The 27,172-nt window shown below is 35.9% G+C and overlaps 1 protein-coding gene across 1 annotated transcript in view; it reads left to right on the top strand.

The window, feature by feature from the left end:
• The window catches only part of DHX15 (DEAH-box helicase 15), a 57,867-nt gene that overhangs the window by 26,700 nt on the left and 3,995 nt on the right, over window positions 1–27,172 (top strand). The window contains exons 4-12 of the mRNA XM_028087583.2: window positions 1,148–1,307; window positions 4,385–4,603; window positions 9,814–9,981; window positions 16,537–16,623; window positions 17,667–17,816; window positions 18,219–18,327; window positions 18,816–19,007; window positions 21,903–22,025; window positions 26,941–27,131. Of these exons, the coding sequence (XP_027943384.1) occupies window positions 1,148–1,307; window positions 4,385–4,603; window positions 9,814–9,981; window positions 16,537–16,623; window positions 17,667–17,816; window positions 18,219–18,327; window positions 18,816–19,007; window positions 21,903–22,025; window positions 26,941–27,131 (1,399 nt within the window). The remainder of the gene's footprint in view (window positions 1–1,147; window positions 1,308–4,384; window positions 4,604–9,813; window positions 9,982–16,536; window positions 16,624–17,666; window positions 17,817–18,218; window positions 18,328–18,815; window positions 19,008–21,902; window positions 22,026–26,940; window positions 27,132–27,172) is intronic.

Below are 27,172 nucleotides of genomic sequence, written 5' to 3' on the forward strand. Positions count from 1 at the left end.
GAGTAAGGATGGGTTTGTTTGCCAAAAGTCTTACTAAATTTAGAAGTTAAAGTGAAATAAGGAGAATGATTCACTTCTGTACGTTGTCAATTTGGTGAACTTCACTGCTCCAACAATTCCATTAGCTAAAAATAACAAGTTGGCCCATGAAAGATTCGGTTAGACTCGTGTGAAAAATAAAAACCCAAAATAGTGAAGTTAGAAATGATGACTTCTCATTTTTATACTGCTTTTAAATTTGTAAATAAAACCATGAATTGAGTGAACTGTGACTTTAGCCTCTGCAGGCCGACTTTGTTTTGTCCTTGTGCCAAACTCTGGGGATAGTTGTTTTGTGTTAGTGACAGTAGCAGCCAGAATAGCATGGCTAGGAGATGGTTGGCCTGTAACACCGTTTGCAAATCACCCTGCATCTGAGTGCTGGATTAGCTGTTTCATCTTGAGCCATCTCTAAACCTGGTTTCCCTCTCTGCTTCCTTCATTTAGTGGGTGTCCTTTGCCTTTTCTCTTTTATGTATATTTATCACCATTTCTAGTGCTAATGCTGCTTATTTCATGAATGTATTCCTTTTTGTGCTTCTTTGCCATCATGTCATTGAATGGATGGGACTGGGGCAAACAGAGATGGTAGACTTTTGTGCTCTCTCAGCCCTTTTGAACCAAGGAAGGCTATTGTTAGCTTAAGTGGAGAATTACTAAGGCTTTAAAGAAATGTACTTTTGCATGTGGTAACTAATTTTAGTGATGTGTGGTTATAAAACAAAGTGGCATCTTAGTTTTGTTTTGCAGGTTAAACATTTCCGTTTTATATTTTGTTTTTAAGAAACTCATTTAAGTGATGCATTTTGCTTTGGCATTTGTATGAAACCACGTGATCATTATATTCCATAAGCAGATTTAATCTTGTTTTCTTAATGCATTTCAGTATTACAGTCTCACTTGACAAGATTTGATAGTGTGTAACTTGTTTGATACTCTTAGAAGTTTTTCTTCATGTTTAATTTTGCAATTGATTATGAAACAATAGTACATGTGTTTTGGGGAAAATTTAATTTTGATTTTCCTGATGTCTTTGCATGTCATGAAGTTTAGTTTTAAAATGTTCTAAATAAATGAACCTTGTCCAACTTGTGTTTTGTGGATATAGGTATATGACTGATGGGATGTTACTTCGTGAAGCTATGAATGATCCCCTCCTTGAGCGTTACGGTGTAATAATTCTTGATGAGGCTCATGAAAGGACTTTGGCTACAGATATCCTCATGGGTGTTCTGAAGGAAGTTGTAAGACAGAGATCAGACTTAAAGGTGAAGAAATTTTTTTACTCATTTGTTTCATAAAAAAAGGTATATATAAAAAACGGAATACATGCCAATCACTCTAATCAACTATAAAATATCAAGTGTAAAATAAGGAACCAGTAAGTACCTACATTGTTATTTTTCTTGGTTTCTAATGTACGTAGCTGCGTCTTCCTATGTGTTCTTGGTATGATTTCACTTTTTAGTAATGTATTTTTAAGTCAGATCTTTTCCATTTTTAACCCACCTGTGTTTTCTTGTGATCTAATGACGTGGTGGTTTTATAACCCTGCTGCTCACCCTACCCTTCATTAAATACAGAAACCTCAAGTCTTTGTCCTGTCCCAACATAAACACACCCATTATAACTCAGTCATGTTGGGTAGTAGGAACAGCTATACCCAGAACAAGCAAGCCACTCCTCAGAAATGTGTTCACTTAACCTAGTTTGCTTGGGGTTTTTTTTCTGTCTGTTATACTGCTGCTACCCTGGCCAGTGTTACTCTGTTGATAAGGGCCTAAAACGGACTGAATTTTCTGACCTTTTTGCCTCCTAGAGTTTATGAAGTGCCTCTTTTTGCTGTGTGTGTGTGTACCATTTATTGGAGCTTAGACTCATTATTCGGTTGTTAGTGTATGTGTTATAGGGATTGTACGCCGGGCAGAAAGATTCTGGGTCTTAAAAAATTATCTTAGTATGTTTTTGCTTGTAAATTAAGTTTATTGATTAAACCTTATGAACGATTGAAGTTTTTGTTTGATTTTAATTGTAGTTGACAGGTTATGTTAGTTTCTGATGTTCAACATAGTGATTGGTAATGACAACTCTGTATGTTACGCTGTGTCACCTCAAGTGTGTAGCTACCATCTAGAGTGACTGTAGAACGCTATTACGATACCATTGACTGTATTTCCTATGCTGTACCTTTCATTCCTGTGACTTACTCATTCCATAGCTGGAAGTTTGAAACTCCTACTCCACTTCATTCATTTTGCCCATCCCTCCACCCCGCTCTTCTGGCAACCACCAGTTTGTTCTTTGTATTTATGGGCCTGTTTATACTTTGTGTTCTTTAGATTTCACATATAAGTGAAATCAGGTGTGGGCTCTTCACGCTTTTAGGAAAGAAAGTCGAAGTAGAAATTACTCTGTAGTAGAATGTTTTATGGGGTGCCTTTTTAAAAAATTTTTTATTTTTTTATTTTTATTTTTTTTTAAAGGTTTTATTTATTTATTTGACAGAGAGAGACACAGCGAGAGAGGGAACACAAGCAGGGGGAGTGGGAGAGGGAGAAGCAGGCTTCCCGCTGAGCAAGGAGCCCGATGTGGGGCTCGATCCCAGGACCCTGGAATCATGACCTGAGCCGAAGGCAGACGCTTAACGACCGAGCCACCCAGGCGCCCAAAATTTTTTATTGTTAATCACCATACATTACATCATTAGTTCTTGATGTAGTGTTCCATGATTCATTGTTTGTGCATAACACCCAGTGCTCCACGCAGAATGTGCCCTCTTTAATACCCATCACCAGGCTAACCCATCCCCCCATCCTCCTCCCCTCTAGAACCCTCAGTTTGTTTTTCAGAGTGCATCGTCTCTCATGGTTCGTCTCCCCCTCCGACATACTCCCCTTCATTCTTCCCCTCCTGCTATCTTCTTCTTCTTTTTTCTTAACATATGTTGCATTATTTGTTTCAGAAGTACAGATCTGTGATTCAACAGTCTTGCACAATTCACAGCGCTCACCATAGCACATACCCTCCCCAATGTCTATCACCCAGCCACCCCATCCCTCCCACCCCCCCCACCACTCCAGCAACCCTCAGTTTGTTTCCTGAGATTAAGAATTCCTCATATCAGCGAGGTCGTATGATACATGTCTTTCTCTGATTGACTTATTTCACTCAGCATAACACCCCCCAGGTCCATCCATGTCGCTGCAGATGGCAAGATCTCATTCCTTTTGATGGCTGCATAATATTCCATTGTGTATATATACCACATCTTCTTTATCCATTCATCTGTCGATGGACATCTTGGCTCTTTCCACAGTTTGGCTATTGTGGACGTTGCTGCTATAAACATTGGGGTGCACGTACCCCTTCGGATCCCTACATTTGTATCTTTGTGGTAAATACCCAGTAGTGCTATTGCTGGATCGTATGGTAGCTCTATTTTCAACTGTTTGAGGAACTTCCATACTGTTTTCCAGAGTGGTTAGGGGTGCCTTCTTTTTAAGTAAATTTTTAATGGGTGCTGTACTGTGTGATTACATGGAGGGAGGGTGACTGCACTGTCTTGTAGCCCTGCCCCTGAACAGCCTTTTGTGGCTGTGGCTTTTTACAACAATGTAGAAAATCCCTGTGTGGGAATTTTTCTAAAGAAGTCATGCTTATTAAAAATACTTTGGAAGAAGGGAGAAAATTTATATCTGTGCCAGTGTTTTTTTTTTTTTTGTCTTTTTCACATTTCCTTTTTTTTTCCTGTGTACAAGGTTGTCATGGTCTGTCTTAATAAACATGGTAGTAATCATACTATTTATTAATAATGTTTTGTATCAGTCCCCTTTACATATTACGTAAACTTTATGTAAACAAAAATGTTATGAACATTTTATGAACTTTGGATTTAAGGTATTGTTTCATGAAGATATATTGTAGTTTATTGGATATTGGGTTTATTTCTGATTTTTTAAAATGTCAGTAACTCTATAGCTCAGCATTTCTGTATTTGATACATTTTTAAAGATTTATTTATTATTAGAGAAAGGAGTATGAGTAGGGAGAGGGGCAGAGGGGGCGGCGGGGCGGTGTGTGTGTGGGGGCGTGGTTGTGATCTCAGAATCCTGAGATCATGACCTGAGCTGTGATCAAGAGTCAGTCACTTAACTGACTGAGCCACCCAGGTGCCCCTGCATTGATTTTTTTTTAATCAGTTTATTTGTATGAAGATTTTTGTAGTTTTTTTTAATACTATATATAGAACAGTAAACATTACTTGTCTTTTTTCCTTAAGACCATGTAAGATCCTTGAAGACAGCTTTAAATAATTTACTGTTTTTTTTTTTTTTTCTTTTTCCAGGTTATAGTTATGAGCGCTACTCTAGATGCAGGGAAATTCCAGATTTACTTTGATAACTGTCCTCTCTTAACTATTCCTGGGCGTACACATCCTGTTGAGATCTTTTATACTCCTGAACCAGAGAGAGATTATCTTGAAGCAGCCATTCGAACAGTAATCCAAATTCATATGTGTGAAGAGGAAGAGGGAGATCTTCTACTTTTCTTAACTGGTCAAGAGGTATAGTCATTATTTTCTTCATTATTTAGCCTTTAGCATATTAAGTTATACAACAGCTTTTTAAACCTAAGAACTTGGCATATATTAACCATGTGTTTCTTATCCCAAGTTTTAAAGTTTTTCTTGAACTTGATTGTATTTAAGTATGAAATATATAACCCCTTTGTGTACTCTATAAATACCCTTTTATACTGTGTTGGTGTTTGTTAATTATTGTAAGAATGTTAAATGCTTTTAGAATTTCAAGATTTAGCAATTGCAGTCTCAGCTTTGGAGAGACCTGGATGGTAAGAAGTGGTGTGGTAATTTGCAGTTCTGCTGAAGCAAAAATTTAACCACGCAGCTGCTGTGAAGATCAGATTGTCCTAGTCAGTTAGCTTGTGAGTGAACTTGAGTCACTTGGGTGCCCATTCAACATCAAAACAAATGTTTGTGTTTTGGTTTTGTTTTCCATGTGTTTACTGAGGATTAGAAGGAATCACTGAAATTTCTTAGTTAGAATTTAACTCATTTTAAGATACACATTTTATTCTCAGGTGCTACATTTTTTAAAACTTGTTTCACACAGTAGGTTTATAGGTGTGCTATGAAATTCTCAAGCTAAAGTTCAGGAAAAAGCTGTCTGGATAAAACAGTTTCAGAGAGCCTTTTTTACTGGAAGTTTTCTTAAGAGCTTGTCCTTTGTTTCAATAGATTTTATGAATTTCCTAGAATGTGCTTCTCAAACTAACATACATGCAGATCAGTTAGAAAATTTGCAGATTCTGATTCAACAGATCTGGTGGAGCCTGAGATTCTGTATTCCTAACAAGCTTCTAAGTAATGCTGAAGCGCTCCAGGTTTGAGTGTGAGGTTCTAGAGTAGCACTGTCCCATTAGACCTTTCTTCCTTCCTTTTTTTTTTTTTTAAGATTTTATTTATTTTTTGGCAGAGAGAGGGAACACAAGCAGGGGGAGTGGGAGAGGGAGAAGCAGACTCCTCCCTGAGCAAGGAGCCCGATACGGGGCTCAATCCCAGGACCCTGGGGTCATGACCTGAGCTGAAGGCAGACGCTCAACTACTGAGCCACCCAGGCGCCCCGCGTTAGATCTTTCTTCAGTGCTGGACAAGTTCTGTGTCTGTGCTGTTTAGTATGGTAGTCACCAGGAATGTTACGGCTTTTGAGTATTTGAAGTGTGGCTGTGAGAGGAGGGATTAAATTTTAATTTTACAGCATTTTAATTAATTTACATTTAAATAACTACATGTGCCAACCCTCTTCCTGTTTGTTTTTGTATGGCCCACGAGTTAAGAATTGTTTTTACATTTTTAAACAGTTTAAGAACAAAGAATGTGCAGCAGAGATGATCCATGGATGCAAAGCCTAAATTGTTTTGGCCCTTTACAGTAAAAGGTCTGAGCCCTGCCCCAGAACCTTTTTTCTGAAGTGTGGCCAGTGGACTGAGGGGAGGAGAGTTTGTTAAAGCAAGTTCTTGGCCCTGTTCCACCAGACTTGCCGAAATAGGTGAAATCTGAGGTGTGATACAGGAATCTGCATCTTCAATGAAGTCTACAGGCCATTTTTGTATTTCCCTAGGTTTAAAGGTCATTATCCCGGAGAATGTTTAAACCAGTATAATTCTTGTAGTACATTAATGACACAACTGTAAACACTGTCGTGGGGGAATTGCCCTTGTTCTCCCAGATAGCAAAATCAGAAGTCTTCTGTGTGACTGCCTGCGTCCATTGGAATGTGACTTATTTTATTTGTATTCAATTTCTACAGGAATGCTTGACAACACATAATATTCTGGCAAATGCTGTTGTTTTAAGAGCTATAAATATTGAATAATTTTTTTATCCTTGCATTTCTTCAGTATTTATGTGATCTATGATTTGTACTCCCATTGGCCATCGTTCCTTTACTGTAGAACAGGGTTTTTCGGCCACAGCACTATCTACATGGTAGGCTGATCAGTTTTCTTGTTGTGGGGTAACCTGTGCATCGTGGCATCTTTGGTCTTTACCCATTAGAGCGTAATGTTTGCTTCCCCAGTGGTAACAACGAAAAATGTCTGCAGACATTGCCACGTGTCCCCTGGGTGGAAAATCATTCCCAGTACAGCATCACACTTGTTCTTTTGGGAAATAAAGTGTGTTGCAAATTCAGTTTTACAGATAGACCTATGTTGGTACTAGTCTTCCCTTTTATGCATTTTGAATGGAAGAATTTTTAAATACTTTGTAAGCAAGAGTACCACATGCGTTTTGGGCAGCATGTAGACGGTATTTATGCACTAAGGCAGTCTTTCGGCAGTCGAGGTATTCTTGCCCTTTTGTGCCTGGTCTCCAGTTTCTTGCTTCATCCAGAGTGCTGCGTAGTGTATTTTTGTAAATGACTTAAAAATAGCCATTATGTTCAGATAACTAATGATACTAGAATTTTATCATCAGATGGTCTCATGGTAAGGACCTGAAAGGCTTTTCTGTGATTTAACTTCTTGTATTTGGTATTTTGGCAGCTATCCCATAGTTGGGGAAAGGAAGGGAACAAGCCCCATGGTTTTCAAATGTGTGCTAGAGTGTATGTTTTCCAATAGTTACTAACTGTAATTGTGAACTAGGTTTGCATGTGTCCTCTTATATTTTTAAATCACCTTTAGGGGACTAGTCTTGAATTTGAAGATCTTTAGGGTTAAAGGAGCAGAGTACCTAATTTATTTTTGTTTCACTGATTGTGTTTAGTAGAGCTGACTTAATATAAAATACTGTTTTTCATGTCTGTGAACCTGTGTTATTTTTACATGGTCAGTTAAATGGTAGATCTCAGAATTCAGTAGTCTTGTTTTCATAAAGTTGAATAGCATCTGTAAAATTTAGTTTTCTCATGAAATTTTAGAATGATTCTTAAGAGCATTTTACCATTTTGACTACTTAAACAATAATGCATCTGTAGTAATCTGTGGGTGAATTTGGGAGTAGGAAATCAATCTTAATTGAAAAGTTGGAAAAGATTTGAATTCTAGAATATTTTTTATGTTATAATATGTTAATGCATAGAATCTGGACTTGTGATTAAAATTGTTGCCTAGTAGAAGTCCTTAGGGGAGCTACACTTCTGAATTAGATTAAGAATCATTATAACTGAAATATCAATTGTTGTCAAGGGTACATGAAGATGTTAAAACCATTCTTTAAGCAGCACATTCTTTAATTTTGCTGAGTAAAATGTCTTTTCCATATGCATTGAGTTCAGCCTCCTCAAATTAGTACTCCATATTTATTTACTCATGTATATTAATACTTTTGGAGCTGAAAGTCTTAAAAACTCCTGAGCTTCTGTCTCAATAGTCAATATTGCTCATAACTAAGCAACCCTAAGCAGATGGTTACTTTGTGCTGCTGAATGTCAATGAGCTTTGTGCTCCTCTGAACTTAACATTGTTGACTATGGAAATTTGGTAAACTTTAGGGAAAAATTTGTTGCAGTTTTAAAACTAAATGTTTAGAACCTTGCTTGTGTAAAAAAACAAGTGGTGTGGGATTCCCCCCCCATCTTTAGAGATGTGTTTATATCCCGTGCAGTAGTGATTTTGTTTTAGCTTTATACTTATTTGGCAGATTGGAAAGTCTAGTCCCAAGCATAAAGTTGGAATTATCTTGCTAAAATTCTGGAATCTGCAATGTACCATTTGGGGCACTTCTTTTTCTAGTATATGAAATGTGGATGTTTGGTGACTTTGGACCTTTTGTTTTCTGGTCAAATATATGGTTAAGTCAGCTAAATTAAAAAAATATTCTGAATATTGGCATCAGTTTTCCTGTGTTTATCTTTTTATTTTAGAAAAGTCTAATTTGGAGTTTATATTCCAATCTTTTTGATTTGGAAGAGATCTAATTTTGTATTTGCATACCAGCAGGGGGCATTCTAATCTAGATACAGCATTTAAATGCTTTTTTCTCCTAAAAATACTTGTTTTGTTACATTTTGTCTATCAATAGCATTCCTTCATTTTCTTTTAGAAACTTCAGATCTCAAAGGGAACTGTGAACATCAAATCCTTAATAGTAATTTTCTGCATGATAATTTTCCCATCCAAGTACTAACCAGGCCCGACCCTGCTTAGCTTCCGAGATCAGACGAGATCGGGCGCGTTCAGGGTGGTATGGCCGTAGACTGCATGATAATTTTCAAGACCCTTAATCCGTTTTCTAGGAGAACTACTACATTTGAAGGAGAGGGTGAAAAAAGTTTTTGTTCTTAAGTATCCAAAGACTTTGTATTTTTTAACATGGAAACAATTGCCTTTGATTTAAAATCATTTCAAGGAAAGTAATTTTAGTTTAATATAATAAAAATACAGACTACATTTACCTGATAGATTTTTTTCCCTTTTTTTTCTTTAATCATTCTGATCTTTGAATAAGTTTTTCTTTAATCATTTTGATTTTTGAGTAAGAGATAATTTGTTGATAAGGATAGCTTTTGATTGGGTCGTGCCTTGGACAAGCTGCCAAATCATTTAACATACTTCTGAATTTAACTGAATTAATGCTTCATGAAAATTTAAGTTTGTTGCCCCCCCCCCCCTTTTAAGTCCCTTTGCCACTCATGGAGCCTCCACCCACCTCTCTTTCTCGGTCTCCCATACTCTGAATATTTATTGTGAGTTCTCTCTTTAAAACCTAGAGATGAATGCAAATGTGTTGGAATTATTTTCTGTGGTTGGGAAAGTTTTGAAGATGCTGTAAGTTATTTGGGTTAGCCTACTTCTTAAATACCTATGTTGATACTGTAAAGGTGTTTGTTCTCATTAGGTACAATGAAGCAAATCTTCCATATAATTACATTAGTGATACGTGACATTAAAGCCTAATTGGCTTATTTAAAATATCTAGCACATCAGTTTCTTTTAGATTGTGAAAATTTAAAAGGTTATGAGTGCAGTTAAATATTCCTGGGTGAGAAATTTTAATTTTAGTACAATTTGTTGAGAATTAATTAGGATGTCTGTCTAGAAGAAAAAGAGTGTGGAATGCCAATAGATAGTTGTCTGAGTATCGAAATCAAAATTTTTCTTCATTAGTTTTGGAAATCCCGATGAAGTGTACTAACTTAGTTTTGATTTACCAAATTCAAAGTAAGCTTCATGGGACTAGGATTATGATAAATACTTAAATGTTTCAGTGTGTGTTTGTTTTGTTTTTACACTCAGCCTTTTATTTTGTAGGAAATTGATGAAGCCTGTAAGAGAATAAAGCGTGAGGTTGATGATTTGGGCCCCGAAGTTGGTGACATTAAAATCATTCCATTATACTCTACACTTCCTCCTCAGCAGCAACAACGCATTTTTGAGCCTCCGCCTCCAAAAAAGCAGAATGGAGCGATTGGAAGAAAGGTTAGCATAGAAATATTCTCTATAAACGTTTCATTAACACAGAACTGTCTGAGAGATATGAAACTATATTGAATTATTAATGACTAAGTTATGGGTGGTGGCGATCTGAGTTGCACACTACAAAATAATCTGTTTTTCAAAAGTAAATAGAAAAAAAGTGTATTTTGGTGGAATTTTGCTTATCTTTTGACCTTAGAGTAAGAGCATGTACTGTTTTCCATCTCCACAGGAAGCACCTCCTTAGTAAATGGGTGGTTGGTTAGGGTGGGTCAAGAAAAGCAGGAGATGATCAAGTGTCTTTCTCTCCATTAAGTCACTTGGCAAAAGCTAAGCACTTTTTCTTCAGTGCCTTGGCTTCTGCCTGCAATTTTCTTAGAGACCTAACCAAATGTCATGTCTATAGGTATGAAATATTGACTGCACACATCTCTGTAATAGCACTCATGCTGCATTGCATAAATATGTGGGTTTCTTTAGGGCAGGAATGCAGATTCTCTCTGTGGATGTCTGCCTATGGTTCTTCGAAATTAAAATTATATTGTTTGAAAAGGTTTGAAAAACATTAATATAGTGGAGTTAATCATTTATTAGGTTAAATAGTAACTGAATATGAATTTTGGCAAGATTCTTAATCTCTGGTTTTAAAGTTTTCATTTTTTTAAAGTGGGTATTATTTACCTCATCACTTTTGGGAGATTATTATCAAGGATTAAGCTTTGTATATACAGGGTCCTAATATATCTAGAATAAACTAGTCCCTCATGGTAACTGCTATAAATTCCTTGAGTATATTCATGTCGAAAAAAACTCTTACTTGAAATATTACTTAGGTATGATTTACTTGTCAGTCAGATTTGGAATTCACTGCTTTCTTATTTCTATATTCAGGACTAACAGATTCTCACCTTTTTTCTGCTTTTATTCAGTCTTTTTGCTAATGTTTATCATGATTATTGAAAAATTACACATTATAAAGATACTTAAATATATCAGGGCTAATTATTTCTTTACATGGCTGTGTAAAAGTTAAATGAACCAAATACATTTTTCAAACTGAAGGAACTTACCAAAAGGATATACAACACCAGCTTAGTGGAATGTAAACTAACAAGAGATTGATAGGAAAAAAAATCAGTTTCTGAGTTTCTCATCGATGAGTAGTGAATATGACTTTTAAAAAACAGTCTGATCATAGCTTCCTTATGTTGAACTTTCCAATTCTTTTTGTCATAGTTCTATCTGTAGAATATGTTAAAACATTTTTTCCTGTTACTTTATGTGCTTTCTCAACTTTGGGGAAAACTTACATTTTAAGTGATGAGCTTTAGTAGATAAATTTGAAGTTGATATGTTGACTGAAAAGAAGTACTTATTCTCTGTAAAGTTCTTAGCTTAATTCTGTATCAGTCGATGTATGTAAATAAAGTAGCTGTTTTCTTAAACATTTCTATAATAAAGAGTAGACTGCAGGCAGATAATTTTTCTTTAAATCATGTACACTTTGTATATCTGCGTTTGTTTTAATTTTAAGATTTTTTTTACCACTGAGTAAAATTGGTATTAAGCAAGATTTGCCATATTTATGTGTCTCTTCTGAGAAGTATGGGCCTGAACCTGTTGAAATTATTTCACATCTGAGTTCTTTGCTCTGTTAAATTATTAGTTTATTGGAAATTTAGGTTCAGTCTGGTGCCAGTCCGGTACATACTACATTTTGTGGGATCTACAACTTAAGCCCTTGAAGTAGAATTTAACTGTACTGCTTTTTGTGTTCTTATAAATCCTAAGGATATTGAGGAGAATTTTGTCTCACTGAAAAGAGTGACTCAGCAGTAGTTGGATGTATGTGTGGTGATGGCCATGGATGATGAGGGGACCACTGGAGGTCCCCAGGGCAGGGGCTCACCTTGGGATCCCATCGTGGGCTTTCAGTTCGGAGTCAGACCAAGGACCACAGTGCTGCTTCATCCACTGATGGTTTTCATTCAGCTAACTACAGGACCTCTTGCTGGGAAATCATGTTCTCTCTAGGCATGAGTCAACTTCATCTTAGAGGCTGAGAACACTGTCTCACACACACACCCATCCACCTCCCTGCCCCCCCCCACACACCTATGATCCCAGGAGAGGGAGGGAGGACTTCTTGGCAGTTGGTGTGTCAATCTCATTATGGGGGGTGGGGTAGGGGAAGCTTTGAAGCCTGGCATGTTTAAGGAAAAATGAACATTTTTATAGAAGCCTAGTTCACAGGAGGATTCACTCATCCAATCATGTTTTTGGTGCTGGACAGGGAAGCTGCCTGGAAGAAGGTAGGAGTGTCGGCTGAGAACCAGAGAGAGCAGAAACACATTCTGGCCAGGCGCTGACTGGCGCTTGAGAGGAGCGGGTGACTGGCAGAGCCATGGCTCTGGCTGGGTTAGGCAGAGCCGTCCGGATTGGTGGCACTGTGGGGATGGAGGAAGGGTTCATTCCTCATTAAGATGCACAATTCCTCATTAAAATGCACACAGGTTATGTGAGGGAAAGTGGTTGCATATGGGAACAGGAAGAACTGGCAGTTGGTTGCTATTTTCCTATTATTGTCTTAAAAAAAATGCCACAACTTTGATAATAATCCTGTTTGTATAATAAAATAAAGAACTAGGGGCCAAGGCTTGCTGCTTCTGTTCTGAATTCGTTATTCTGCCAGTTAGTAGAATGGAACTTTCATTCACGACTGTTAAACTGTTACTGGTTGATATTCACAATTGATTTAAAAGTACGAAGGAATGTTTAGGGATTTATGGTCTTGTTTCCAGTTGTGTAAAACCAAATACAATTTGATTCATTTTTTTGTTAAATTTGTTCTAATTATAAGGATAATAGCTAGCATAGAGTAGAATGTAAGAAGTCAAAATGTTTGGAACAAAGAATATTTAATAAGAGTTTTTTAAATTCTGCCAAAATAAGTGTAATTCTGTATTTATATTTAGATTCCTTCTGTGAGGTAGGTAGTGCCTTATTTATCTTACTCATTGTATTAATTTGTGAAAATAGTTTATGATTGTGGTAAAACTAACAAAACAGCCTTGTAATATTAAATGTAGGCTATATTAAAGGTAAAGTTTTATGGGCATGGGGGACTTAACCTAGCATTCCTTTTACAAATAGTTACTGAGTTCTTTTTATGTGGGCTTCTAACATAGCACTACTGCTAATGATCGAGAAAGGTTGAGAATGCATGTATTTTTGTGAGGGTAGATCATTTTATTTGTTTTGATCATGCTTGACATTTATTCTGATATTTGAGTTTAAGTTCAAGATACAGTATTGTATAAGCATTAAAGTTTATTCATCAATAAATTACTTGTGTGCATCTTTTGAGTAAGTCTTAAAATTGCTGTTTTGTAGATTTGGTCTTGTTAAAATCCAGCAACTATTCTTTGATTTTATTTAGTTTTCATTAATTTTGTCCATACAAATAGATGATTTTTCTGTAGCTTATCTTACAGTTTACTAGTTAACATGGCTCAAAGCATACACTGCTCAGTAAAAGAGAGAAATGGCCCTTGTGGAGACGGTTCTGTAGTTTTAAAGAGAGGCTTAATGATCCACTATCTGAAGATAACTTAGTGTGGTACTGCTGGGACGTGGACAGATAAAGAAGTTAATGTCCTTACTGAATTGGTGCCCCCCACAGAGTTCCCTGGGGACTAAAAATCCAAACTAGTTGAACCTAAATGCATTATTGTGTCCAAATAGAATTGAAGTAGAGCAACGCAAGTACTCTCAGTTCTAGAACACTTTGAAGTGGAATTATTGAAATAAATCAAAGTAGATTTCATTGCAAGGCATGTTATTGAGGGGGAAGGGGATAAATCTAGATGGAAGTTTAATCTTAACACACTTAAACACATAAAATTGGCAGTGGGATGTCAAACTTTTTTCCACAGGGTTTTCTATTTCAGGTAAATAAACCCCTAAATATTCTATATTTAGGGGTTTATTTACCTGAAATAATTGCTTCGTCAATGAGGTTTGAACACTTTTAAGGCCCTTTGAACACTTATTGCCATGTTACAGTCTAGAAAGCTTGTACCATTTATATGTATATTCCCATTGGTCATATGAGGTCCCTTGACAAAGTCAGGATCACTTTGTGTTCTCACCATTTCCTAATTAGATCATGTGACACTTAACATCTAGAACATACTTATCTGAGGTTCCAAGGGAGCTAGGTAACTTTTATCATCTCATTTATTTAAGTTCTTGTGCATTATGTATGTGTGTTTTCTTTAGCCTTAGCTAGTTCTCCAGCTCTAGTAATAGAGTCATTTGAAGAAGCACCCTGAAAGTCATACAGTTTGTTACATGAGTTTTTCCCTTTTTTGTCCCCAAACCTTACCTCCCATGGTTTCGGAACCCTGCCCTTTTTCTCATAGACACTCTAATAATTGTTAAATCAGTATGGTAGACAAGTCCTATTCAGAAAAGTTTTTATTACCTTAGTGCTTTTTAACCAATTTACTTTTAATTTTGGAATAAAGCTTGAAAGTCATACTTCTCTAAGGTCTTTTTTTAACACTACTGTTTTAGAGTTTGATAATGACATGGGGTTTGCCAGGTTGGCATAATCCGGTGATTCTTAAACACTTGTGGAATCACAAATCCACACTTCCTTTTAAGTGTTACATAATTTGTCACACACACACCCAAAGACGCATGCATACCAAGTGAAATTATTTTGTAAAGTGATTTTTAAATAACTCTAAAGAATTGATCACATCAAGAAATTTTTATCACACTAATTGTATTCTGTTCTAGAAGAAACATGTGAAATGTATTTATTTCCTCCACTGCTCTAAATATATATCCAGAACTGTAACAGTTTTACCCCAGAATTCCAGAAAACCGTAAGACTTCTTATATAATCATAAGCGTGTAGCTGGCTCTGTAATAGGTTTATAAGGACTTTCTACATTTATTGTCTAATTTTATTTATTAACAGCTTTGTCCTTGCTAGATTAATATGCAGGAGTTATAAAAGGAAATTGAGGTTTGGGAGTCTTAAAACCTTTCCACTATAACTTAGCTACTTAGGTTTGCTTCCTGGCTCTCCCCTACTCCTGAATTCATTGCTCCCTCCAGCACAGCACACTTGCTTTGTAGAAGAATATTAAACTCAGGATATTTATTCAAATTCAACTGTCAACCTTACATGCCTTGTTTATGTTTGCATTGGTTCTAATTATTGAACCATGTGCGTGTCATCTAAATGTACTGAAACATGTATTTCAGTAACATCAAACGATCTGTTTCTTACCATTTGCTAGTCCGCAGTCTTTGCAACTGCCCAATACAAAAAGGAAGGATTTTGGTTTTAGATATGTGAATGATTCTGAAATATTACCGTGTCAGTGGCTCTCTAGTAAGTTTTGGCAGTATATGTCCTTTTCATTTCTTAGATGTGCCTGTGCGCATTTTTGCTTACATGCCCCAGTTTAAGTGGAACCTTCTGCTGTTAGTGTTCTTAACCCTTCTCTCTCGTGGGAGATCCCACCTTACCCTTGCCAACTCATTTGAGTGCCTTTTTTTTCGGTAAGTTTCCTTGGTCTTTGTTGTGGAAGTAAGCCCTTTTTAAGTCTCAGAGTGAGTCTTTGGTGTCATTTACACTGTCCATGTCTGATTTTCCTTTACATGCTGTAAGAGTAGGCCCTGTATCTGATTCATTTTCTGTGTCATCTGCTTGCATATACAGGCATTTTCACTTAATGGCAGTTTTCTGTTCCTGAAAATCAGATGTTCAGGGGAAAATATACTAATGAGAATCCCCTTTTCTTATTGTTTAATAAGAAAAATTATGTGACATGTCATTCTCAAACCCCAACCAGTTTCCTAAAATCTAAAATAATATCGTACACTTAACATAAACCAGCAGTTGTATTAGTATGTAAATGCTGTAAACATTTTTTCACTAGCCGTAAAAGATTCAAATGATTAACAGTTGCTTTGTATATCATGACATCTTTGAGACCGTACACTTTCTAAAATATCTGCATTCGATTCTGATGATCTGCCAGTTCTTGGATTATAACTTGAGATTTTCTCTGCCCATGCCCTCCTGGGCCATTTTGTTTAAAATGTTGAGTTTTGGTGATACAAAGTTTCCTTTTTAAACATTGCCAGAAAATATTGAAAGATACACATGTTGTGTAGACTTTGGGGGTAATAACCAAAGTAGTGTTCTGTCAGGGAGATATTCTGTAAGTTAAGCTTACACTGTTTCATTGATATTTTTCTTTTGATGCTGTCCTTATATTTAAGTAATCAAAACGTGATTGAGTGATAACCTGGAGTAATAGCTTTCTTTGAAAAAGGAATTTGCTATGATAGACTAAATGAAATTTTGATTTAAGATCTTAAATATTAATTTATATTGCATTGGCCATTGAGGATAAAACCTTATTTTTAGTTTACTTACAGGATTGAAATTCATTTTTGAAAGTTCATGGCTACTTTTACTGTTTTCAATTTTACTTGATTTATAATATTTATATACTGTTTATTTCTTAACAGGTAGTTGTGTCAACTAACATTGCAGAGACATCTTTGACAATAGATGGTGTGGTATTTGTGATCGATCCTGGATTTGCAAAACAAAAGGTATATGCTTTAGTACTTTAGTTTGTATACTTTATTAAGTTGGTGTTAGCTTAAGAGTACTTACTGCCTATTCATTTAGTGACTGCAGTTTACTTTTAGAATTATTTTTCTGTTGTCTTGTGTTTTGTTGTCAGACTTTGGTGATAGGAACCCTTTCTATTCTTAGCTGGCTCTCATGTATTAAGCCCATGCATGATGTTTAATCCTAGGCTTTTTTTTTTTCCCCCCCTCTTAAGGTTAATTGGTTTTTGTTGTTGGGTTTTTTTGTTTGTTTCTCTGTAGCAGTGGCAAGTGTTTTGGTTTCTGTGTTCATTTAAGGAGTAAGGGGGTAGTAATAAGAGCGATAGAATTGTCATTGCTGTAGATTGGTCACTTACACAAGGAAATTTAGAGTTTGTTATGTGTTGGGTATAGTGCCTGAAAAGATGTTAACGTTAACCTCTAGTTGAATAGTGCTGAATACCAAGCAGTTTGGTCAGAGTAAGTGACTACTCAGGAAATCCTGGGGATGTTGTATAATTCACAGATCTTTCATTACATTTGGTTACATTTTGTGTAATTGGGAGAATATTTTGCATGTGGTATTCATGTTTCTGATGGAAATTTTTCTCTTTAAACTGGCAGTGTGTAACTGACTTCTGGACTAAGTTCAAAATATTTTTCTTGATGTTCACTCTGAACATTGGGTGTTGAAATTGACAGGTTCTTCTCAGGCGAAAGCCTTCAAAACTGTCCACTCTATGAAAGCAAAGTAAAATTGGTAGAACTGAAATTATTTTCAGTTAGGAAGAGTAAAGGTTTTAGAAGCTTTGTGTGTAATAGGTAAGAACCTTTCCATGTTAGCTTGAGTCTTCAGAATGATAGTCAGAATATCTGAAAGAAAGTTAAGGCATAAGATGATCAGTTCTCAGTTTCTGTCTCTGTGATTTACAGCCTTCATCAGTACTACTTTATTTTGAGATTAACTATGGACTTTATGTACTTCTGTTATAGTTTTGTGGTTAACTGAAGAGAAAATTCTTAAATTACTTTCATTCCAATAGGTGTACAATCCTCGAATCAGAGTTGAGTCTCTTTTGGTGACAGCCATTAGTAAAGCTTCAGCTCAACAGAGGGCTGGTCGAGCTGGACGTACCAGACCTGGGAAATGCTTCAGACTTTATACAGAGAAAGCTTATAAAACAGAAATGCAGGTAAGGGATTTTGCCGTCTCTTTCCTATGTGTTTGGAAGGTTAAGTTGAATTTGTTACAAGAAAATTGCTTTATTTACTTCATCTTGCCTTTTGGCACCATAAGCTCCTTAGTTTTTCCCCGAGTGAGATTTATGGTGTAATCTACCAGTACAGCTCTCTGTTACCCTTCTAAGTTGAAATGAACAGTGGCAGTAACACTTTGAGCCCTATAAAGATAGTTCACACAGAGTGTCTGATTCCTTTCTGGTATATTCCACCAGTATTTTTCTCATGTAGATTGGTGGTTTAGAAGTAATGCCAAGGTAAATAGCTAAAGAGGCAGAGAACAGATAAGTTTTGTTTTCTGGAGGAAGAGGATTAAGGCATGTTTAACAGAATAAACATTTTTGTTTTTTTGCTAGGATAACACCTATCCTGAGATTTTGCGTTCTAATTTAGGATCAGTTGTGTTACAATTGAAGAAGCTTGGTATTGATGATTTGGTGCATTTTGACTTTATGGATCCACCAGGTATGAATTCTCAAAGCATATTTTAGCAAACCTTTTAACCAGAATTCACCGTCTCTGCATCTTATTCATTACACACCCCTTATTTTTTTCTTCTGGTATGCATCAAGAAAAGTCTCATATGTTAGCATTAAAACTAAAAGCGTGACAACTATCTGAGAAAGTTCTTTTTAATTTGTTTCCTCAGAATAAATTATTCTGGGAATTACTGACTGGGCAGGAAAATTAGAAATTTCTGTTTTTTTTTTTTTTTTTTGTTAGCAGTTACTTAATTTATGTAGGAAAATGACAGTTTTTAACTACTGTGCAGGAAAATTTTGCAAGTTTATGTGATTCATTGTTTGCTAGATCTCTAACTGAATTTGATGACAGTTTGCATTTTGAGTTTGGTTCACTGTAGAATGAAAAATGAGATTGCTTCTAATAGTTTGTACTTTATCACATTTTTGCTTATTAAAGCAGTTTGTCTAATAGATTGCCTTTTCCCCCAGCTCCTGAAACTCTGATGAGAGCCTTAGAACTTTTGAATTACCTGGCTGCTTTAAATGATGATGGAGATCTGACTGAATTGGGATCCATGATGGCAGAGTTTCCTCTAGATCCACAGCTCGCTAAAATGGTTATTGCAAGTTGTGACTACAACTGTTCTAATGAGGTCCTATCTATTACTGCTATGTTGTCAGGTAATAGAGGGAAAGGAACTAAAAAAAGCCCAGCTCTTCACAGTTTGGGTGGACTTCACATTTGGTTTTGTTTTTTAATATTTAGTATGATAGTGGATTTTATAGATGGTTTTTTTCAAGGAACTCATTTTGTTTCCTAAATATCTTGTAAATAGATTTATAAAGACATAATATTTACAAAAGTAAAGTAATTGTGCACAAAATATAGTTAAAACATTGGCTCTCTTGAGTGCGAATAAAAATTGCAATAAGAAAAAGAATAAGTCTGAACACAATTGTAACTGAGTTCTTTGGTAGGTTCATCAGTTTTGCGGTTTATTACTCAAAGTACAAGAAGAACTTTGTTCTAGTACTTGGCACTATTAAGTGAGCCTGGGACAAACCCAAACTATCATTTAAATTGAGTTTTCCTATATGTATAAATACGTATTCTAGTGGCAGTCAAGCAAACCTGAATTTCAAACTTAGTATCAAATAAATAGAAGTAGTAATGTGTACTTTTAGGCTTAAAATCTAACCAGATGATAATTTTTTACAATGGCAGAAAACACTTGATAAAAGAAATATACCTAATATTGCTAATTTTGGAAATTGGAGCATTAAGCTGAACAAATCATGCTGTTTTTAGTATAGCAGTAAAGCGTAATCCACAAATGAATTGTAACTTGGAAATTAGATTTTCCAAAAAGAAGAAATAAGATTTACAACCATACACTGATTCTAACAGCTAAAAATAGAAGACATTTCATGTTTTTACTGATGATCAAAGTACTTTATACTACTAGTTCCAGTACTGGGGAGAATGACTTCAGTTTCAGAGTGGTTTATTAGTCTTAATTATAACTTCATGCCTCAAATAATTGAAAATCTTATTTGGAATTAAAGGATAAATTGAAAAATTTTCTAAATATAAAATTTTGGCTTAGTTTAGATGTATGGTATGTTTTAATGGTTTGAATTTTTTATTTAAGAACTAGCTAAAAATGTTTTTTTGCAGAGTTATGACTGATCAGACTCAGAGCAGATGGGCAGGGCAGTATCGAATCATTTTAATAAAATTGTAGTCTCACTTGCGGAGGTGGTGGTAGGTTGTTGTCTGCCTTTCTTACATGTTTTTGTTAGATGCTCCCAGTTGGTATTTACCCAAGATTTTAGTTTGCAGAGAAAGTGTGCGGCAAGAATTAACAGATTGTTTGTGTATTTATTTGTTATCTGCTCAGTTTTTATTCTTCCTGTTTCTCTTATCAGGCATACTATATAATTACCATCGTTTGAGTCTAGATTACTAGCTCTTTAAAAAACTGGTCATTGTGACGCAGTTGAAATCTTCCAACTATATCTCTTACTTGTAATAAGGAGCTCTGCACAACACGGGTTTATTAGCACATCAAGACAATGGACATTTATGTGTAGTGGTTATTAAGCATGGCACTTGTGGGGGGGAAATGTTAAAAGGTGAGGAAGAAGTCATGGAACAACAACAGTTTGCTGAGCTTATACTGCTTTGTTTTTCATTTAAATAGTTTTTGAAGTTTTCAGGTCCTGATATAAATAGTGCAAATCAAGGGCCTTCTAGAGTGCTACTTATTCCCATTGTTAATTCTGGGAGCTAGTTCACATTCACTTTCACATCTTTGAGAGGTTTCTGTACTTCTATGAATTACCTTGCTTCAGTTACATTTAAGCAAGACATTTAATTAATATTTATTGTGATCATGTGTCATTGTCTCTATTTGGCTTCTTTGGTATCTTTTTAAAGGGGAAACTGTATGGGAAAGTAATTTGATACTGTATTTGATCTTGTTGTTGATTATTCCCATTATCTTCTATCTGGACTGATCATTTATACTTTTTTATATTGACAAGGTTTTAAGAGCTTTAAAAATGTGTTGACAAAGTCCCAAGCTGTTAAGTATTTTTACTTTCATACTGCTTTTATGACTATGGAATTGCTAAAGTGAATTAAGGAAAGTTGTATTTTAAAAATGTAGTGCACGCTTTGTAACAACTTAAAGTTTTATGTGAATTAACATTGAGGCTCTAAACAAATTACTGTAGTTACATATTTTGGTGACTCTTGAAATAATGACTGTTTCAGACTAATTGTCAACTTTTTAAATATTGGATTTTGCTTTTTATATTGAGGTTTTGATTCAAATAACAGTTTTTTTTTAAACTTGGGACGTCATTTTCTAATCTTTTTATTAAAATGCTGGAAAACTAGGCTGAATATCCCCAGCCTTTTTGAATTTTCTTAATTCAAAGGCGGTTTAACCTTCCACCACTACTGCTATCATCAAAACCCAAGATTTCATGATATTTTTTATGTTTACATATGCTTCTGCTCACCGGTGCTAATAGTGATACCCACCAGTTGGTAATAGCCATAGCACTAGGGAAAAAAATTACAGTAGAAATGTGGCAATAGACTGGTTAGAAAGTTTTTAGCCCTGCAGTGGGCAAATATGGCTTCATAACTTCCATAGCCATTCAGTGAATTCAGTGGATGGCCTTTTGAAAAATTATATTTAGCTTAAAGGCTATTGACACCATAATTATGGTTATTGGTAGAGCTATCGGCACTGGTTTTTGAAATAAGTTGAGCTTCCTATTTCTAGTATCTTGATGGCCTTCAGAATAGCTGTTTGATGCCTACTTTTAGATCTAGTTAAAATAATCAGGTACTCTGTAGCTTTGAAACCCTCTTGTCTTACAGATGTGGTTAGGTGTTGATGTACCAAATCAAGGTAGTAAACAGTCCAAGATGCAGTTGGAGGCCATCCTGCCCTGCCCTATGCTCTGTGAACTGACCTAGCTAGGCCTTGTTCCTCTATCTGTGAATGCGTGACTCATCGATATGGGCGTTTGTGTTGGGCCCATACCAACCTTGTTTAGTCCCACAGTGTTTTGTTCGCCCCACGGAGGCCAAGAAAGCCGCAGATGAAGCCAAGATGAGATTTGCCCACATAGATGGAGATCATCTGACACTGCTGAATGTCTACCACGCTTTTAAACAAAGTAAGTGTAAATTAGATTGAAGGCACTCTTTTGTCTAAATGTCACTTGCAGCATATAAGATGTTTCTTCATCTCACTTTCATTTATTATCTGTGACAACTTTACATTAGAAACCCAGAGGTACTTTAGAAAAAACTCCTGACTAGCATTTAAAATAGAAATTGTCTGTTTTTTCCAAAGTTGTTTACTTTTATAATCGGGGAAAATACCGATTATAGAAAGCTCGAAAATACAGAGCAATAAAAATAAAATACTCGTACTATATTTACCACTAACCTACACATTTTTATATACTTTCTTTTCCTGTTTATTTTCATTCATTTTATGTGAATAGTTTTTTATCATTTATAGACTCTTTACTGCTTAATAATTTTACTAATAAATAGCTCATATAAATATAAAACTAACAAAATAGAAAAATGGACTGCAGATGTGAATGACCATTTTCAGGTTACAAGTGGTCCATAAACATGAGGAAAGTCAACTCTGCCTGTAGTTCAAGAGCATTGTTATTGTGAGGTTCCATTTTCTCACCTATAAAACTGGCAAAGGTTATAGAAAAATAGTTCTTAGCTCCATAGAAGTGGGTTTAGTGAAATAATCCTACACCAGAGGTGGAAATATAAATTGATGTGGTCTTTATGAAAAGTAGTAGATTTTATGTCACTGAGACCTTAAGAAGTTTCATACCCTTTGACCCAGAAATAATCTATGAAATTATCTTTCAGTATCCTGTGGACACAAATATCATTAAAGATTTCATCCCAGAATTACATATAGTAAAAAAAGGGGGGGTAGGGGGAAACTACCTTAATGCCCACCAATAAAAAGATGGTTCAGTGATTTATGTATGCTTTGGCCACATGATGAAATACTGTTCTAGCTTTTATTTTATTTTATTTATTTGAGAGAGTGAGACAGAGCACGAATTGGGGGGCGGGGAGAGGGAGAAGCAGACTCCCTGCCGAGCAGGGAACCCAGTGTGGGGCTCCTTCACAGGACCCCGGGATCATGACCTGAGCCGAAGGCGGACACTTAACCGACTGAGCCACCCAGGCGCCCTGTTCTAGCTTTAAATCATGTTTTCAGAGAATATTTACATTTTCCATTTGAGAACAGGGAAATGCGGGGGCTCAAATTCAAAGTTTTCACCTCTTGGTTTATTTGTAACTCATTTTTGTTATCTCCTAAAAATCTATTTACACTCCTTAAATAATCTGTTCATTTTGGCTCATCTCTTTTGGGGTGGGGGTGAGTTTATTTATCTCAAGAGTCCAAAAGTGCTGCAGAGCCAGTAAGTGGAACAAAGAGCATAGCTGCCAAAGTGCGGCACGTCTGTGTCTTACACTTGAACTTTGCTGTGAGTTGAAGAGAATTGATAAATACCAGTTTAAAATAAAAAATGAAGGCCAGTACACAGTTTACTTCAGAACATTTATTTTATCCCTCTTGTGTCCAATGTATTGATAATGCATAATGTTAAAGCCTATTCTCGATGGGTTAGGTCAGTCCAAGAAATACACTATATTCCTGTGTGTGCGAAACTGTCGTGGTGGTGGACTGGGTGACCACCAGACACATAACCTATTAACTGACATTGAGAACTGGCTACAAAGGGGAAGGTCTTGAGAAGGAGAGATTCATGTCCATCTTGGTTCTCAAAATCCTTTGATTATCATTAAAGTACTGTTTTAAGTGGAAATTAAAAGATTTCTAGAGGAGCAGCATGGATTTTTACCATGTATGTCTCACAAGCTATTTTAATGTTCTTTTAAATTAGGAGATTGTGTTATTTTGTTATTTAAGTTCTGATAATTGCTACAGCGGTCTGTATATAGATTTCGTATGTTGCTTCGAGAATAAAGTTTAGGTTTGATAGAATTGTGTATTTGGATTTTAAGTGTGAATGTAACAATTCAGTCTTTGAAATTCGAGGAGTTTACTGTTTCACATGATAAAATTAAATGCTTATTCTTTATGTACATTTTGGTAGTTGGGAGCTTTCTATGAAAATATTGAGCAGTAGGTATCTATAAAAGTTTTATCCTACCGCTTCTTAATAGGATTAGCAGGAGTGTCATGTGTTAGAGTGGTAGCATCCATTCTCTAGATGCTTGTTTCTTGTCTACTGCATGTTTCTCACTGCCATAGGGATGGTAAGCTGTTGGGTGGTTTTAGACCTTTTACTCTGTATACATGTGATAAATAAGGTCAAAGCAAACAGAATCGTTTGATGGAAGTGTCCCCATTAGTCAAAGGATTTAGCCTATTAATTACTGCCTGTCATCTTTCCAAATAAAGGGAGCTATTCAAAAAGCATCAGACTTCCAGATCTCTACGTACTATTTGGATATTTCTCATATCCCTTTATTGAATTTGGAATGTTTTCACTAATGATTTTTAAATGATGCTAAGTTATGTTATTAATTGAAACATTAAGTATGTTTGAAAAATAGCAACTGTGTTTCAGATACTGGTCAGGAGGAACTATTTGATTAGAACAATGGTTGATTACATAGAAAAGCTAAAATTCATCTTGATATTGTATGTTGAAATAATAGTCTTAAAAAAAGTTTTGTTTATTTTAGAGAGAGAGAGCGCACTCGTGCGTGCACATGAGCAGAGGAAGGAGAGAGGTAGAGGGAGAGGGAGAATCTTAAGCACGCTCCCTGGTGAGCTCGGAGCCCATCATGGGGCTCCATCTCAGGACCCTGAGATGAAGACCTGAACTGAAAATCGAGAATCACTTGTTTAACCAGCTGAGCCACCCAGGCGTCCCTGAAATAACACTTTTGAGAAACACTGGATTTACGTTATTTGCAACACCTTGATTTCTTTGTGTGTAGGTCTGATTTCACTCTGAAATGGTTTTACTTTAGATCTTAAAAGTAGGTTTACTGTATTGGTTAAGAAATTTATAGCTAGCATTTTAAGAAAATATTTCCATTTTTAGGTTTTATTTCTCCCATTTATCAAATTATTTCTCACAAATTTAGAAAATACGGTAGTACTACCAGATAGTGTTTATCTTGACATCTTAAAATTGCCATTTTGTTACTCTGTAGGGTATGAATTCTGAAATTTAGAACTTCAGAAAAGCTATACTTCAGATCAGAGTCTGCAAATCAGCTGCCCTTTTCAAAGGGCCCCCTTTCTTACTGTCTCAGTGTGGACATTTCCATTGCCTTTCAGCTCCGTACATTGCACCAGCATAAGCGAGGATGCCTCTAAAGCATAACTTCTCTTTGTGTTATCTCCGGAAGATATTTGGTGCTTTGTTTTAAATGTCAGTAAGTGCAGATGGATACTTCTTCTCATTCTAGATGGGTTAATTAATGGACTTGAACACATCAGTTCTTTAATTTAAAGATCCATTTTACTACCTCACCTACCCACCCACCCTTTCTGAAATGTGGCTGCATTTTGTAATGGGCAAACCTTTATTAATATATTTGTTGGTCCTTTGAAAAGCAGTTAAGAAAATGTTGTATGTTATAATTGGTAGAATCCTAGAACGAAGATGCCAAAGATTAGTGTATGTTACAGAAACTGCAGAAGGACCAATATAGTTCTGATTTAAAGACCCCCCCCCCCACCCCCCATTTCACAATAACCCTCTTAGGTTTATTTATCAAAAGGCCTATGAAGTAAATGATCAAGTTTTCCATTGTGATTCTCCGGGACATAAAAACGTCACTGTATAATATTTTATGCTGCAGTATGAGCTCTTTGCTTAAATGAGCAAACAGTGGGTTGGTTGGAAGCTTGTCAAGGATTCATCAGTGGAGAAATATCCCTTTGGATAATAAATACATGCAGTGAAATTATTTGAAGTGTTTTGTTTATTAATAATGGTAAGACTTGTTTATTAAACATGAGTGGGAATTCCAGACATCCTTATAAACTATATCACTTGTATTATTTTTTTATTTTTTTCCTTTTATAGTCTAGCTCTTTAGTTTTTTAACCCCAGTTTTTATTTTAATTCCAGTTAGTTGACATACAGTGTTATATTAGTTTCAGATGTTGAGTATAGTAGTTCTCATCACTGTTCAAGGGGATACCCGCATCCCTGTGTTTATAGCAGCAGTATTTTACAATAGACCATACGTGGAAGCAGCCCCAGTGTTCATCGATTGATAAATGGATAAAGATGAGGTGGGGTGTGTATGTATATGATGGAATATTACTCAGCCATAAAAAAGAAGGAAAGCTTGCTATTTGCAACGGCAAGGACGGAACAAAACAAAGGGAAAAAATAAGATAGGGACAAACCCTGGAGGGAGCAGGTGGTGGCCCTGGGGGAGGTGGTAGAGGAGGGCTTGGAAAACCAGGTGGTGGGATTAAGGAGTGCACTTACCACTTGTATGTTAAATCCTGTCTGCCACCGTTAAGAGGCAAAGGGGTTGCAGTGAAACTTTTAAAACGCTTAGCTCTAGGTTTGGTGGTCTAGCTCAGGAGTAGTTAAATAAAAATTACGCAGGAGTCATTTGAGTTCTGTTTTATAACTTTTAAATTGTATTTGGTAATCTTAATCTAAGGCTGTCCTTTCTTTGAAAATGAGGAGGACATGGCATTTTATCACATTCCCTCAACCCACCCCTGTCTGTTGGACTATATTAGAAACAACCAGGTGGATGTTCATGGGTAACCTAACTTCAGTTCGTTAAAAGTAGTTTATTTAAAAATCACAGAATCTGGTAACCAGAAACCTAAGTGCTATTTCTGATTTTGAACTTTACTGTAGATTTTTAGGAAAGTTGATAACATTGTGATTTTATAACACCGATGTGGGTAATTCTCCTTTCTGGATTACTTAGTTTATTCTTAATAATGATTTTCGTTTTTAATTAGATAATAGACCTATGTAGATGATTCATGTCCCCTCTTTTTTTCCCCTCCCTCCAACTTTGTAGATCATGAATCGGTTCAGTGGTGTTATGACAACTTCATTAACTACAGGTCCCTGATGTCAGCAGATAATGTACGCCAGCAGCTATCACGAATTATGGACAGATTTAATTTGCCTCGTCGAAGTACTGACTTTACAAGCAGGGACTATTATATTAATATAAGAAAAGCTTTGGTTACTGGGTATTTTATGCAGGTATGTGGATAATGCATGTATAATTAGATGTTTACATAATA

This window comes from Eumetopias jubatus, unplaced genomic scaffold (genome assembly GCF_037043125.1).
Source record: "Eumetopias jubatus isolate StellerSeaLion01/CBP00866 unplaced genomic scaffold, mEumJub1_p1.0 scaffold_2, whole genome shotgun sequence".
NCBI lineage: Eukaryota > Metazoa > Chordata > Mammalia > Carnivora > Otariidae > Eumetopias > Eumetopias jubatus.